Genomic DNA, 15,381 nt, shown 5'->3' on the forward strand with positions numbered 1-15,381 from the left:
ACAGTTTCTAGACACATTCTTATTTATTTGTTTTTGTTTTATTTATTCATTTATTTATATATCTATTTATCTATTTATTTATTTATTCATTTACTTATTTATTTATTTATTTGTTTATTTATTTATTTATTTATTTATCTATTCATTTGTTTCTTTGATTCTTTGTTTGTTTATTTATTTATTTATCTATTTATTTATTCATTTGTTTCTTCGTTTATTTATCTATTTATTTATTCATTTATTTACTTATTTATTTGTTTGTTTCTTTGTTTATCTATTTGTTTATTTATTTATCTATTTATTTATTTGTTTATTTTATTTATTTCATTCATCTTATTTATTTCATTTTATCTATTTATTCTATTTACTTATTAATCTATTATTATTATTTCATTTTATTTATTTAGCTTTTTTTCATAAAGATATAGCGGAAACTGAAATACGAAGCATGAGCGGCAAGCTCCCCTGGTGGACAAAGAATGTAAAGCATCTCAGAACAATCCCTTTCTCTGCTACTTCCTCATCTCTACAATTCTTCCCACTTGACCTTAGAATCATTATCCTCTCGTTTAGCTACTGCCTTAGTGTTATATTCTTTTTTCTTCCTTATCACTTGATAAAATTCTTATTGTTATTCAGCTTCAAGTACGATCGCTTTATCTAACTAGCTTTGTGTGTGATACATCTACAGTATACTTATATTGTAAAAACAATATGATAATTTAACTACTTTTTACTCTTCTTAATCTTCTTAATGTGATGTTTAAGGTGGTGGTGTGTGGTCATACTTACAAATATGCTAAAAATATCCGTGAAATTTTGGTGGTATACATCAGTGGGCAACATTTTAGGTAATTCATTTGGTCTTACTTTAAGAACTGTTTCTGTTATGCTATTACTATCTTTTGGTGACATTATGGATATGCTCAACACGTCTCCTGATAAACATTTTCAAGGAAATCCCCTATGCCGATGTCTTTTTTAACAACAGAAAAGAATTCTTGAGAAGATGAAATGAAAAGATAGATTCCTTGAAGTTTCCTGTAAAACATTCGAATTGGTGCATTTCAGGGCGCCGATTAAGTACTCTCATCATTTCACCAATCCTAATAAGGTAATGAAGTTTAAGGGATTCATGTAGCCCTAATTTTTTTTTTTTTTTTTTTTTTCTTCTTTTTTTTGTCCCCTGCAAGAAAAGCTAAAGGCTTTCCCTAGGATTCTTCTGGTTATTATATTTGAACCTTCTGGTCGTATAACGGAACCGTCTCGGTATACAGCGTTTCCGTTTTCTATGTATAGGCCACCTATACCAACATTACTTGTAGTGCATGTTTAATTCTACAATATGTAAACATCATGCTGCAGGTCTTTTAAGTTAATAAGGAAAGTCTTAATAACTTGATGGTGATTAGAGATTGTGGTCAGCTCATAAGAGACCTCATATGAAACTATGCAGTACGATAGAAAAGGCGGCCAGGAGCTTGGTGATGGTTGAAAAAGAAAACTCGTTTTTTATGTATAATCATCCTACTGTATATTTTTGGAGATGTGGATACATAAATATATACAAATATTAGACCTATCTTGATTTCTTTTTCTATCTTTTTAAACTCTTATTTTGAAATATTCATTCTTTTCAAATTTTTGTATTGAAGTGGAATCATAACATGTTGACAACAATTTGCAACTCTTTAGTCAGAGGAGATGCTATGTTTATCCTAAAAGAATAAAAATAAAATAGAATAAAATAAAGAAAATAAACTAAAGTAAAATGAGATAAAATAAAAAATAAATAAAATAAAATAAAATAAAGTAAGATAAAATAAAATAAAATAAAATAAAATAATTAAGATTTTACTTGAGTGGGGGATTATGATGTCCTGGCAGAATAAAATCGTTATAGGGCAGCCATGATTAAAAAGAAAACTCCCAATGAAAGATTAAAGGAAGATCAATTACTTAACCAAGCTGAATAAAAGTGTTTGATAATAGATAGTGTAAAATACACAAATTGGACTATAGCAACGAAAGTGTTCGGCAAATATTCATTTATGCGTTTATTTGTTGGCGAATCAGAATTTACATACCCGATCAGGTGAGGGATTCTCATTGAATATGAAGATAAAATAATTTAGATACTATTTCATTTGTCCATCACACTCATCAGTGAATCATAGTTCATTTGGTCTATAACCATGATTTCAGACGTAATAGTTAATTTCATATAATTTTAGATATAAAGTCTTTTGATGTATATGTCCTGTATTTTTGTTTGTGCATATGTGTGTGTGTGTGTGTGTGTGTGTGTGTGTGTGTGTGTGTGTGTGTGTGTGTGTGTGTGTGTGTGTGTGTGTGTGTGTGTGTGTGTGTGTGTGTGTGTGTGTGTGTGTGTGTGTGTGTGTGTGTGTGTGTGTGTGTGTGTGTGTGTGTGTGTGTGTGTGTGTGTGTGTGTGTGTGTGTGTGTGTGTGTGTGTGTGTGTGTGTGTGTGTGTGTGTGTGTGTGTGTATGCGTGTGTGTGTGTGTGTGTTTGTGTATTATCAAGAAGAGAATGCGGGTCATTGCACGAATTCTAGGATCTGAATTCTGGAGCCTAGAGGAATCTATAACCACACAAGTACACACGATTCAACCAGCAAATCTCCAACCGTGAGTCGACCTCTAGGTTCCAGTATCCAGGATTCGAATAAATTTCGACTTCATCCCTCATTGCTATTAATATCATCACTTTTGAGAGAACAATACTCTTGTTGGAGGTAGTCATCAAGTGAAGAAAATATAATCGAAGGTAATAGGGAGATTTTGGATTTCGTCTGGAAACTGGATACATTTTCTTGAAGCTGCACCTCCACATGAAGGTGAAAATGTTGACAGAATTTAAAAACGATCATTGGGGAAATGATCCTCTCCGACACCTGACTTGAAGAGCCACCACAAGATGATACACATCAATGGTCTCAATGATTATATTTACGCATATCAATTAGTAATGAGCAATGCAATGTCCCAGTAATAAATATATTCAGTAACGATTGCTTCCAAAGATTACAGCAAAAATTATATCTAGCTGGAAACCCTAGATGTCTGTTTCAAATTCCATATACCTTGAGAATTGCATTAAGTGAAGATTATAGCATGATTTGTTCTATTCGTTCAAAGACTGACTTGTCGTTCAGGTTGCAAGTCAGAGTTTCATGCTGACCTGCCAATCATAAAAAAATAACTAACTTATAAGGATTCTTTCTCATAATCCTAATATTATAATTCCTGTAATCATAAAATCTGATACAGCGACATCTCGAGAATGTTTAGAAAGCTTTCGAAGAAGAGGAAAGTAAGAATCTTAGGTTTTAAGTTTATTGAGTTGAGAAACAGGCAAAGAGAAAGATAAGAGGACTAGATTTTTAAGAATTTATTACGGTACCAAACAGATGTTAGTTTTATTACTGAAATAAATGAAGTTGTTTCAGGAATGAAACTACAGGTATTTCCTAGAAATATTTGAGCATCACGGTTATAAAACTCAACAAACAAAATCCCACTTCTGAGACGATGGAACTCAATTCCCTCGCTTTAGAGACAGGATCCCACTTACAACTGAATAAAAATCCCTGGAGTTAGAATCAAGTAATTAAATTTCATTTACCTTAAAGTCGGAGTTAATTGCTTACAAACTGTATTTTGTTGGCGTTAGATTATTATATACCAGGGACTCTTAATGAGACCATTATGTTTTGTTGAATGAAGTACCACAATATGGGAATTAAAGCAACAGTTGCGTTGTTACCATTGCATATTCATTGCAAGAAACGACCCAAATAACAATGACCCTTATAGCAGCTGGTCTTACGGACTACTGTTCTTAGTTAGCTTCTAGTGGGAGGAGTTACAAACTAACCTTTTCAAAGTTGTAAGATGTGATTATGGTTTGCTGTTCTTACTACAAAGCTTTATTATTCATCAATGCGTATGAAAATCCCGGGTCTATATACGTGTTTTAGTTGAATAAGGCCATTAACACAAACTTCATGTGATATTAAGTGTATCCCTAGGATAAAGATAACTATGAAAGGTCTGATGTCTAAATGCAAATGATGAGGATGTTAGCTGTCTTTATTGTGGCCATATTACAAGTGAGCAGGAAAGAGAGTGGGAAAGACAGAAGTGGATGAGTGGATGAGGGGAGGGGGGTTACCATACAATAAAATGGATGTGGGGGTGACAAGCTCCGGCTGTTAGAAACCGTTGTGTTAGAGCTGTGCCTTGCTGCATTGCGTTTGGCACAGTGTGGCGGGGGACAGGGTGACCTTTTCTCCCCAAGATGTTTAGATGAGAAGGAATGTTGAATGCAATTCTGTGTTTGTGTGTGTGTGTGTGTGTGTGTGTGTGTGTGTGTGTGTGTGTGTGTGTGTGTGTGTGTGTGTGTGTGTGTGTGTGTGTGTGTGTGTGTGTGTGTGTGTGTGTGTGTGTGTGTGTGTGTGTGTGTGTGTGTGTGTGTGTGTGTGTGTGTGTGTGTGTGTGTGTGTGTGTGTGTGTGTGTGTGTGTGTGTGTGTGTGTGTGTGTGTGTGTGTGTGTCCATTAACACTACATAAATATATTTTTTTACCTAAAATGTGCTAAAAACTACGGTTCAGTTCCATGTGCAATCAAACATCACAAAACAAGATTATTACAATTTTTAATTATTAGTGTGGCAACCCCTTTACTTCTTCATTCCTCCTTTAAGAAATAATGAATGATATGTATCCTACTACAAGAGGAAAGACCTCAGCAATATATATATTTATATTCTTTTTTTTTTCGTTTTTTAATTGACTTCACTGTTATGTACCCGCCAGCGGGTAAAAATAGAACTCTGAAATAGATAACAACAAATATAACAACGTAAATGGTACACATAATGTATACATATAGTTCTCTGTTCAAATTCAGTTTAAAGTCTCGAGGAGGCTAGGACGGTAGCCTTTACAGAGGACTTTGCAGCGTGGAATGTGATAAACCATGCCCTTGGTCCAACTCGTTGGCGGTAGGTTTCAAACTGACGTCACCTCGACCTTCGTCGCAAGTACTGTCGCTCTAATCCACTCAGCCAGCGAACATCTCTATTCAGGATGTAATTAGTTTCGATTTTTTTTTTCTCTCAAAATCCGGGGCATTCTGAGATACATTTGAAAAATTTCGATTTTTTTTATGAATATTGGAACTTTCCAAATTTAGAAATACCGAATAGAGAACTATATGTATGGTATAACTGTTGATAACGTCTTACGTCACATATTACAATGGTCAGGAATCACAAAGAAAAACATATTCATGTGAACTGAACGACTCGAGTCTAATTGCAAAATTAAATTACAATATTAATCTGCTTCAGTGGATGTATATTCACTGAAAAATGTGGAAATATATAGTGTTGGAATCAGTAGACGTAACCCAAGTTGTATATAGTTCCACGTCATTTGTCATTCCTTATGGTTGTGCGTCTGTTCAGGTCATCAGTTGGTCATTTATGTCTTTCTTTGTGTCATAATACAATGTCAGTGACACACATTTATCAAGTTAGTCAAATGTCACAGGAACAAGACAGTGATGCCGTTTCAAAGTGCCCTAACCTTCATAAAATAGAAAGAAAAAATATTTCATACCTTTTGACTACATTGTCTTTAGATAAAGTCAAAAGAGTTGATCAGCAAGTCTTGTTATGCTGATTTTATGTCACCATTAGGTCCAGCCTACTGATCATAATGCCACTAATAATTTAAGTCCTGTTGTTCCTGAATGTCACGTCCCGTAAGTCTTTATATGCCACCAGTATACTGTGTTTATTTTGTTTTTGTTTTTTATTTTTTTGTTTTTTTACATATTCTAGTATGACGGACTTTTGGTACCATTTTTTTGTAATTTTTTTTTTTACTTAAGTCTTAAGATATGTACTGAAAACCTTTATGAGAGGCCAATGATGGCTACCTGCAATCCTTGGCCCTGCAAAATGAACCTCGGAATCATTTCCCTTTCCCGCAACTTCAAATCCGCCAACCCTCGTCATCTCCATGTGGACATTTAGACCCAAAGTTCAGACACTTGGTCCCGGTCTGGACCAAAGATCTCTCTCTATCAACTTAAACTATATTTCTATCACCTTTTCACGTTAGGAAAATTAACAACCAACAACTTCTCACCTCCTCCTTCACCTCACTTTTGTAAACCGTTAACAGAAACTGTCTCCCACTAATAAAACGCAGACAACAGTCCAAAGTTTCTTTCCATAGAGGTCTATGGGAGAGACCGAGAATTGTTGCCGCCACTGAGGTCCTGAGGGTCAGTGAAATGCGAGAAAATAAACATTATCGTAATCATCATTGTAATTGTCATAGTTTAGTATTCTCTGTACTGAGAAATGATAATTTAGAAATTTTAAGCCTGACCAGGAATCCAGCCCTTGATCCATGGAATGGGACATATTGATGATGTATATCATTACCCTTTCCAATTAGCCAAAAGATTCAATTATCGATTAAGTACAGAAATTCTATTCATAATACTAGTAAATTGACCCCTTAAATATTTTGAATATAAAGAATGTCAAAGAATAAGAAAATGTTTGGTCCCTAGTGGTCTGATTGTTAAGAAAATGTGGTTTCGATTATACAAACAAGACTTTCATTCCAAAAGAATTTGGAAATTTCGATTCTAAATGGAACGCTAAGCCAAGTTAGAACACGGGTCTTAATCTGAAGAAAACTAATTCCCTGACGTGTGAACGAAATAAATGGGTGTAAGAACGATATAGTCCAATATGGAATAAACTGGAAGTTAATATGACACTTAGATTTAACCTTATTTCATATTTAGCCTGAGTGAAAAAAGCTAGAGGGACTGCTCTTGCATAGAATTAATAGTCTTGAATGATGGAAAAACGACAGGCACACTAATATATTTCTTGTCAATGAGAGTGCCGATACAGGGCTGAGCATTTTCCACGCTGCCCTATAGGTTTCCTTAATGCTATAAAGTGGATTACCTCCACCAAATCTCTTTATTGCCTGAACATCAATCAAAATGAACGCAGGTTGTCTAAAAGTCACAACATTGCATGGAGAAACTAGAGTACTGCATCTATTCATGTTTTAGTATTGTGCTCTTGATTTTACTGAATTAATATTGTTGAAATGTGAACCAAAATACTTTTCACATTACTTACATTTTACGTGATATCTTTTCTTCTAGATTTTTCCTATGCGTCAATAACTTTGCATCACTTAGCCTGATCCTTATCAGTGATGCTATAAAGATATATACAGAATAGGCTGGAAACTGCTAAGATAGCAGAATTTCCGTACGGAAGCGGGTTTTTGAGATAGATTTTATATTTTTACCAAAAGGATGTCGTAGAGATGAATAAATTAACTGAGCTGCAGCCAGAATAATAATATAACTATCTTTCAGTATGAAGCGGATTAAAATTTGTGATCTTATGCAACTGTCATTAACCTTCGATAACTGTGATTAACTCCATTAGGTTCCCTGATCAAGCTAAAAAGTAAATAAATACATAAATGGAATATTTGCCCTGGATTCCGAAGACTTAAATAGTTCTGGATGTGATGCGAGTGCAATTCAAGTTGTTACAGAAGTAGAGTTTGATTCTGCTGATAATAAGAACCTTTTGAGGATTCAAAAACACGCACATACATCTGCAAACACATTCACGCATACATGTGCATACACACATATACAAACATAATAGCTTATTTCTTGGACATTACAATTAGTTAGATATGCACAACAATTTTGTTGATATGTATTTACCGAATTGCATTTACTTAATTGTAATATAAGGGAAAATACTTATACTAAACAATCCCCAACTCTGACTCCTTTGTTCAAATTTGGTTGTGAATTAATCTTTTAACTGAAAGATTGTGTTTTTTTATATATCCTTGAAGCACTCTGCTCCTATCAGCTTGAAAGAGAAGCAACTGGTAATGAGCATTCCAGGAAACGCATTATGTGAAGGCGAACCTGTTGTTGGTAAACGTTTCGTTAAGGTTTTATCAAGTACTTGGTAAACCTGCAACGAGGAAAACACTACATCAAGTAAGATCTCGTCCTCACATGATCGTTTCTTGAGATACTCCACCTGTTTTTTTCCATGACCTCTTGTTGATCTCCAATCCCTAAGTAAGAGATCTTCTCTGTTAATTTCATCCACTTCTTTCATAGATCTGAACACAACAATCATGCCAATTGTCCTTTTTCTTTCTTCTAATAAGGCTAGGTCCAATTTCTAGATATTTTCTTTTAAGATATGTCTGCTAGGTTGGTTCTTGTATTTTGGAATATATTTTTCACTTAGAAAGGCATCAATCTAAAACAGCGGCGACCTTCTATATTCCTGTTCCCTCCATTTATACTTGAAAATAAATAATCATGAAATGATGCCCTCACCCATTATTGCAACTCCCACCCACTTAACCCTCTAAATAAATATTAAATTAGAAGCAATAACATGAAAATAGAAGCTATCTAGACGTCATTGCACGAAAAGACTTTTATGCAGTTCTCTCCCAAGCGTCCCCTTCTTCCTGCGTCGATGAAGATCTCGAAAGGCGTGTAGGTGAGGTGATCGAGCAAATAACTCACGCCGTATCTGGAATGTGTCAATAGCGTGTTAGTATCAGTTTTTTATAATTTTATTATTCTCAAAGAGCGGCAAGCCAAGTACATATCAAATTGACTATTTATATGAGAATCGTGACGCACAGTTAGTATGAGTAAAAGAAATATGAGCTTTTTTGGTCTGATAGCTTGATTTTTAGGATTAACTGTGAGTACCTTATTCCTGCTACTCGTACCAAAAGAGAAAAATACCTTGAAAGGGATATTATTGAAGAATGTAATGTTGAACCCAAACTGTTCTTTAGGATTGCCATAGAATGAGACACAAAGAAGGAATATCTAAGGTAATAAGAGAAGGAAAGTTCTATGAAGATACATCAACTCAGGCCGAAAAAAAAAAAAAAATATATATATATATATATATATATATATATATATGTATGTATATAAATATATATATATAAGTATACATATATATATATCTATATATATACATATATATATATTTATATTTATATATATATATATATATATATATATATACATATATATATACATATATATATATATATATATATATATATATATATTTCAATCAGTTTCCACAAAATAAATTTATCCTTCATAGGAGAAAAATGTGAACGGTATTTTTGGATCAAAAAATGTTAACGTGAAAGTGAAGGAAGTACGCAAACTATTGGAAACAATATACATGGTTTTACAACAAGACAAAACCACGTATTAGTTTTCTTTTCTTAATAAAAAAAACATATATAGTGCATATACGGGAATATAAGGTCCTTTACTCAATTGTTATTTTTTTCTATTATGACTTATTCTCAGTTGGTAGGGTCGTCTAAGTAGCAGGTTCTTGATTACTTGGGGCCCGTTTTAATCATTTTTGGAGGAGCAGCAGAAGAAAGAAGAAAAAAGAAAGGAGGACAAAGAGAATGAGAGGGAGGGTAGAGAGAAAGGAGATAAAGAAGAAAAGAAGGACAAGGAGGAGGAAGAGGAGAAGAAGGAGGACTTTTATTCCGACCTGAAGGAAGAGGAGGAGGAGTAGAGTACTTACGTTCCGACCTGGCAGTAGAAGTACACAGAGTCGCTGGAATTATCAACACAGTTCTTGTTCGCTTCACATAGGTACTTCTGCATGCAGATGTCATCTTCTGTTCCGTATGACCGAACAACCGTCTGTGGAGCAAAAAGGGTATTACAGAGGGAGAAGTAGATCAAAATATCTGTACATGAGGATATAAGGTTATAGGAGAACACGGGACGGATCAGGAACACTATATTGATGACCTTTCAACTACAACTCTTCTTTATTCAACCCGTGTTTTGTTTTCGTCTTTCCGTGCTAAACAACCAACCATAAACATCCAATTAGATGAACTTCAAGGCTCATCTTCCGTATACCAACTGGGGAATAGAAGGGCGGTGAACCCCACTAGGAAAGGTCCAACTAATCGGATTTAACCTCTCCCATTGGCCCGTGATAGCCACTCAGCAGTGACCTAATCCCACTAACACGTTCTGTGATCCCTACAGCCTGTATAATTAAAAACATTGCACCTCAAATACAGAATTTTGTCCCTGAAGATAGAACCAGACTCATCTATTGGTCATCTAAGTAAACTCAACGGGCAAGATGATAAAATTGGGTGTTGTGTAGAGAATATTTGCAATGAAATAATTGATAATGAATCCTCTTTTTCCTGGCTATACAGAGTCCTTTGGAAGGTGTTGTCTATATATGATACTATAGTAGAAGATGAATTGTGATATATTATAAAAAGTATACTTTTGATTTCTCGCGCTTTATAGTCTTCCATCTGAACTTGAGGCTCGAATACGGTTTGCAACTGTAATGATCAGTCTACCCTTTCCCCCTGGCTATCCATTTTCTTAAAGTTAGTATTGACGTGCATCTTCAACCTTTATTATACAGTGATTTATTTGATAAATTTTGTAATAACAAATGTAATGTCTCACAGGGCTAAAATAGGATGGCTACTTTGCTAGATTACAGTTCACTTCTTACATTTACCACAGCAAAATCTATAGCACTATTCTTAACCAAAACCTCAAAAAGACTGCAGCCAGGCCCTCAACTGAACGAAAAAAAAATTGTGTTTATTTATGATTTGCATCATTGCACAAACGCTCAGTATCTTACCTCGATCATATAGGTAGAAGCAATAGCGGCCTCCGTCATTTGGCTTGTCTGGCCGAGAGCACGGGCCTCCAGCGACCTCTGGGAGAGACTCGTGCGAAGGGCGTCCATGAGTGACACTACCAAGTTGATGAGCTGAGGGAGAAACTATTCTTAATTATTTATTTATCCTCCGAATTTGTTTACATCCATGTTCAACTATTTTTCAGAAGTTTTCGTCTCTCTGCTTATTTGTTTACAAGTTTATAACAATTCATTATTTATTTACTAATATAAAAGATTGTTATATTGCTTTGTTAATTGGTGTATACCTTGTATATTTATTTATTACTAATCTTTCATGCACTCACACTTCCGTAATGTTTCTGATCTATGTAAATGACAAGAAGGAAGTTGCAGCAAGCAACACTAACATGTTTGCAAACAATGTAAAAAAAAAAGAGAAAAGTGACAGATAAGTAAGACTCTAGGTTGTTACAAAAATATCCAGACAATAGACATGATAGATGGAGAATAGATGGGACCTCACAAGCGTAACTCTTTTCCTGTGTACTACAGTTAGGTAAATACAGTTAGGTAGATACAAGTTGTTCGTCATCTTGTGGGTGGACGAAATTATTCATTCCTGGGATGAAATTAAGAAACTCGTAGATATAAGTTGTTCGTCATGTTTTGGGTGGACGAAATTAAGAAACTCGTAACGTGAGAGGATTATCTGGTGTGATTGCAGAACAAATTCACAGGAACGACGACAATGAAGGCAGATGGTATTGGCGTTGAGGGATCAGAAAACGGTCCGAGCACTTCCAGAGTGGGTGATTGAGTGAGTAATTGCAGAACTGGGAAGAATAACAAAGTCCCCGGACAAGTAGAACTTGAAATGTAAAACAGAGGGGAGAAAGAAGAGTTGGATGCCAATTTTGGACTGGGAAATGTAGGTAATAGGAACAAAAGTTTACCAATAATCACGGCGGATAGTATAGGAAAAAAATTGACCAGAAATTAGCTACGAAAAAGCTGTGAGTGAACTTAAAAAATTGGTCCAGCAGTCGAGGATGGCAAAAGAGAATGATTCAATGAAGATACTTGTAAATATCATGAAAAAGATGAGGAAGGTCATGGCAGCATTAAATGGCAAAATTTCAGTTCAAGAACTATGAATAAAAGTATTGGTAAAACAATTAGGCAGAATAATCAGACTAAGGAACAAAATGTGTGTCAAAAATACAAGAAGAAATACACAGACAACATTACATGAGTACAAGTACATTCTTATTCAAAACTAATGAAACCGTGAATCTGCATAGAAGTACTGTGCAATGTGTTCCAGAAACATTTACAAAAAAAAGGAACATGAAACATTACATCATAAAACTAACAAAACCCCAAAATATACAGCAAGCTAAATGCATATACAATACATCCGACTGTGTGCGTAAACACACAAGCGTAGAGGTAAAAACTTATATACTTAGACGTAATCACACTTACACAGCGACTTTCATTCTTTTAAGAATACTTATAATCTAATAAGAGTTTCTATCTACCTCTGAAGCCTGCTTAGCCATGACTGCCATCTCGGCGGGGTTGTCGTTTCCAGTCAAGTAAGATAGGACAGTGGACAGGACAGTCTAAGGGATTAAAAGGAATATTACATGCCATTAGTTTCACTATTCCACTTATTCTCACAGAATGGAACCCATTCTGAGTAATTTAACAGATTCTTAGTTAAGATTCAGAACCTCCTCCTCCTTCTCTTCCTCTACTTCATATTCCTACCACTTTGTTTCCATTTCCTCCTCCTTTTCTACCTCCTCCACAACTTAGTCCTTCTCCTCCACCTCCACCTCTTCTTCCTCCTCCACTACCTAGTCCTCCTCCTCATCATAATTACCATTGTAATCACCATCATCATCACCATACTTTTTTTTTCTAAGATGTGCCCATTCTTACCTGGAGAGGCGATTCGTTATCCATCTTATCCATGGCGGAATTGTCGCCTGCTCCGAAGGCCCCAAGGAGAAGTTTGAGGCCGAGGGAAATGATATTGGTCCATGAGAACTCTCCATTCTGTGCGGAGCGCCGAGAACTCAAGTGACGACGAAGACGACGACGACGACGACAACGACCATCAGAGCCGAAGTAGTCACGGCGCCGAAGTGGAAGAAGAAGAAGAAGAGAGAGAACGACAAGTGTTAGTAAGACGGGAATGTAGATGGACGAGGAGCTCTGTTATACATAACAGAGACTAATTGGCTTTGATAAATCTTATCCATGTATTAACCCTAGACTTTATTCTATATATTACGAGTACTTCCTCTTTTATTCACAGTTCAGCCATTACCCACAATGCGATGTGACTATGCAGTGGTAAAGGAAGGAAACATTCCCCTCATCCTTTTCACTCCTCCCTTTTTCACTTATCACAAACTGTCTCAATACAACTCAATAGATACTTTTGACAGGCCTATACCTTCTGTAATAAACTTAGTGGTATCATACAAATATTACAGCGATTCACCATGTTTGTGATTCAGATATCTCCTAAACAAAATTATGTTGATTAACACGCTGGACCACACAGAATGGAAGAATGGTCTCCTCACCCTCCATCTCATAATTAAACGTTTGGTCTCATTATACTTCTGACTGAACGTAATGCGTGTCAACCTCATCTGAACTAAATGAAACGCAAATGAATGAAGCCAATTGGAATTTGATTAGATATAATAAGATGAAACCAGACGTACCTTGAGGTCCGTATCCATCTTGTCAGTGGCACCTGGACTTCCGTTGATACCCAGGAGAAGGTTGAAGGTGATCGATAGTAGATCGCCCCAACTGAATCCTTGATCCTGAAAAAGGTAGGTAAATGGAAAAGTAAGAGAATAATGCATACACCCATGAACAGAAAATTAATTATGAATAAAATAACAGCTTTTGGTTAGGTAGATTATTTTTCTTTTCTGTGCCCATGTCTTTTTCCTTACAAGGGGGATATGCAGTACACACACACACACACACACACACAGACACACACACACACACACACGCAAACACACACGCACACACACACGCACACACACACACACACACACACACACACACACACACACACACACACACACACATACACACACACACAAACACACATACACATACACACACACACACACACACACACACACACACACACACACACACACACACATATGTGTATTTATGTATGTATCTATACACGAGTATATATATATGTATATAACTATATACATGTATATATGTATATGTATATGTATATGTATATGTATATGTATATGTATATGTATATGTATATGTATATGTATATGTATATGTATATGTATACTTATAAGCATATCATATGTGTGTGTGTGTGTGTGCCTGTAGGCACACACACACACACACATATATCTATATGTACATGTACATGTATATGTACATGTACATGTACATGTACGTGTATATGTATATGTATATGCATATTTATATGTATATGTATATATGTATATGTATATGTATATGTATATGTATATGTATATGTATATGTATATGTATATGTATATGTATATGTATATGTATATGTATATGTATATGCATATGTATATGTATATGTATATGTATATGTATATGTATATGTATATGTATATGTATATGTATATGTATACTTATAAGAATATATATGTGTGTGTGTGTGTGTGCCTGTGGGGGGGAGGCGCCCCCGCAAGGTGAAAGAAATCGGCACATTATAAAAAGTCTACCTATCAAACAGCTATTAGTCTATTCATCATTCATTTTCTTTAATTAACTTATTAATTAATCTCTTGTCCATTTATTTCCTTACTTCCTCCTCCTCCTCCTCCTATTCTTCCATATCTTCCACCTCCTCTCCATCCTTCTTCTCCATCTGTTTCTTCTCCTCCTCCTCTTCTTCCTTTTTTCCTCCTACCCCTTTTTCTCTTGCTTCTCCTCTTTCACCTCTCTCTCTCTCTCTCTCTCTATATATATATATATATATATATATATATATATATATATATATATATATATATATATCTCTCTCTACCTCTTGTTCTTTTTCCCTCTCACCTGTTGCTTGATGTTGTCTGACTTTTTGTTCTGCTCTTCGATGTGCAGCTGTTTCTTGGGGTCGTTCGGTTTCGCAACGAACTTGCGGGCTTCACCTAGACTTTCGGCAAGGCTTGCTGAAGAACCTTGGGCGACCTCCATGGCTATATTAGCCATCGTCGAGCTCACCATGGCACTTACCAGCAGCGCCGTCAGCAGCCAGCCGACCTGCCGCTGGTGTTGGTTCTGGTGATGCTTCATCTGTGAATGGAGAGACACGAAACTGTTAAGACTTCTTCTTTGGATTCTTGTTTTACGTAAACGTAGTGTATGGTTACTATTCATGGTAAAATGGTTCTGCCACGAATGGTGATCACACGTTAGTATTATAAACAGACGGAGTAATTAGACAAAACTTGGAATACCGTTTTTTTTTTTTTTAATACGAAAAAAATTTGTTGTGTCTTACGGGTCTACAGGTGAAGCTCACTGTCATCATTGATG

The 15,381-nt window shown here is 35.4% G+C and overlaps 1 protein-coding gene across 1 annotated transcript in view; it reads right to left on the minus strand.

Moving 5' to 3' along the window:
* Positions 1-8,525: 8,525 nt before the first annotated feature.
* LOC143018002 (uncharacterized) overlaps positions 8,526-15,381 on the minus strand; it is an 8,855-nt gene continuing 1,999 nt past the window's right edge. Inside the window, exons 2-8 of the mRNA XM_076173039.1 lie at positions 14,899-15,111; positions 13,545-13,649; positions 12,748-12,864; positions 12,342-12,425; positions 10,798-10,929; positions 9,691-9,812; positions 8,526-8,649 (exon numbers count right to left, since the gene is read on the minus strand). Coding sequence (XP_076029154.1) covers positions 8,526-8,649; positions 9,691-9,812; positions 10,798-10,929; positions 12,342-12,425; positions 12,748-12,864; positions 13,545-13,649; positions 14,899-15,111 — 897 coding nt within the window. The remainder of the gene's footprint in view (positions 8,650-9,690; positions 9,813-10,797; positions 10,930-12,341; positions 12,426-12,747; positions 12,865-13,544; positions 13,650-14,898; positions 15,112-15,381) is intronic.

The sequence above is a fragment of the Oratosquilla oratoria genome, chromosome 33, assembly GCF_046742065.1.
Source record: "Oratosquilla oratoria isolate Oo_2021 chromosome 33, ASM4674206v1, whole genome shotgun sequence".
Classification (NCBI taxonomy): domain Eukaryota; kingdom Metazoa; phylum Arthropoda; class Malacostraca; order Stomatopoda; family Squillidae; genus Oratosquilla; species Oratosquilla oratoria.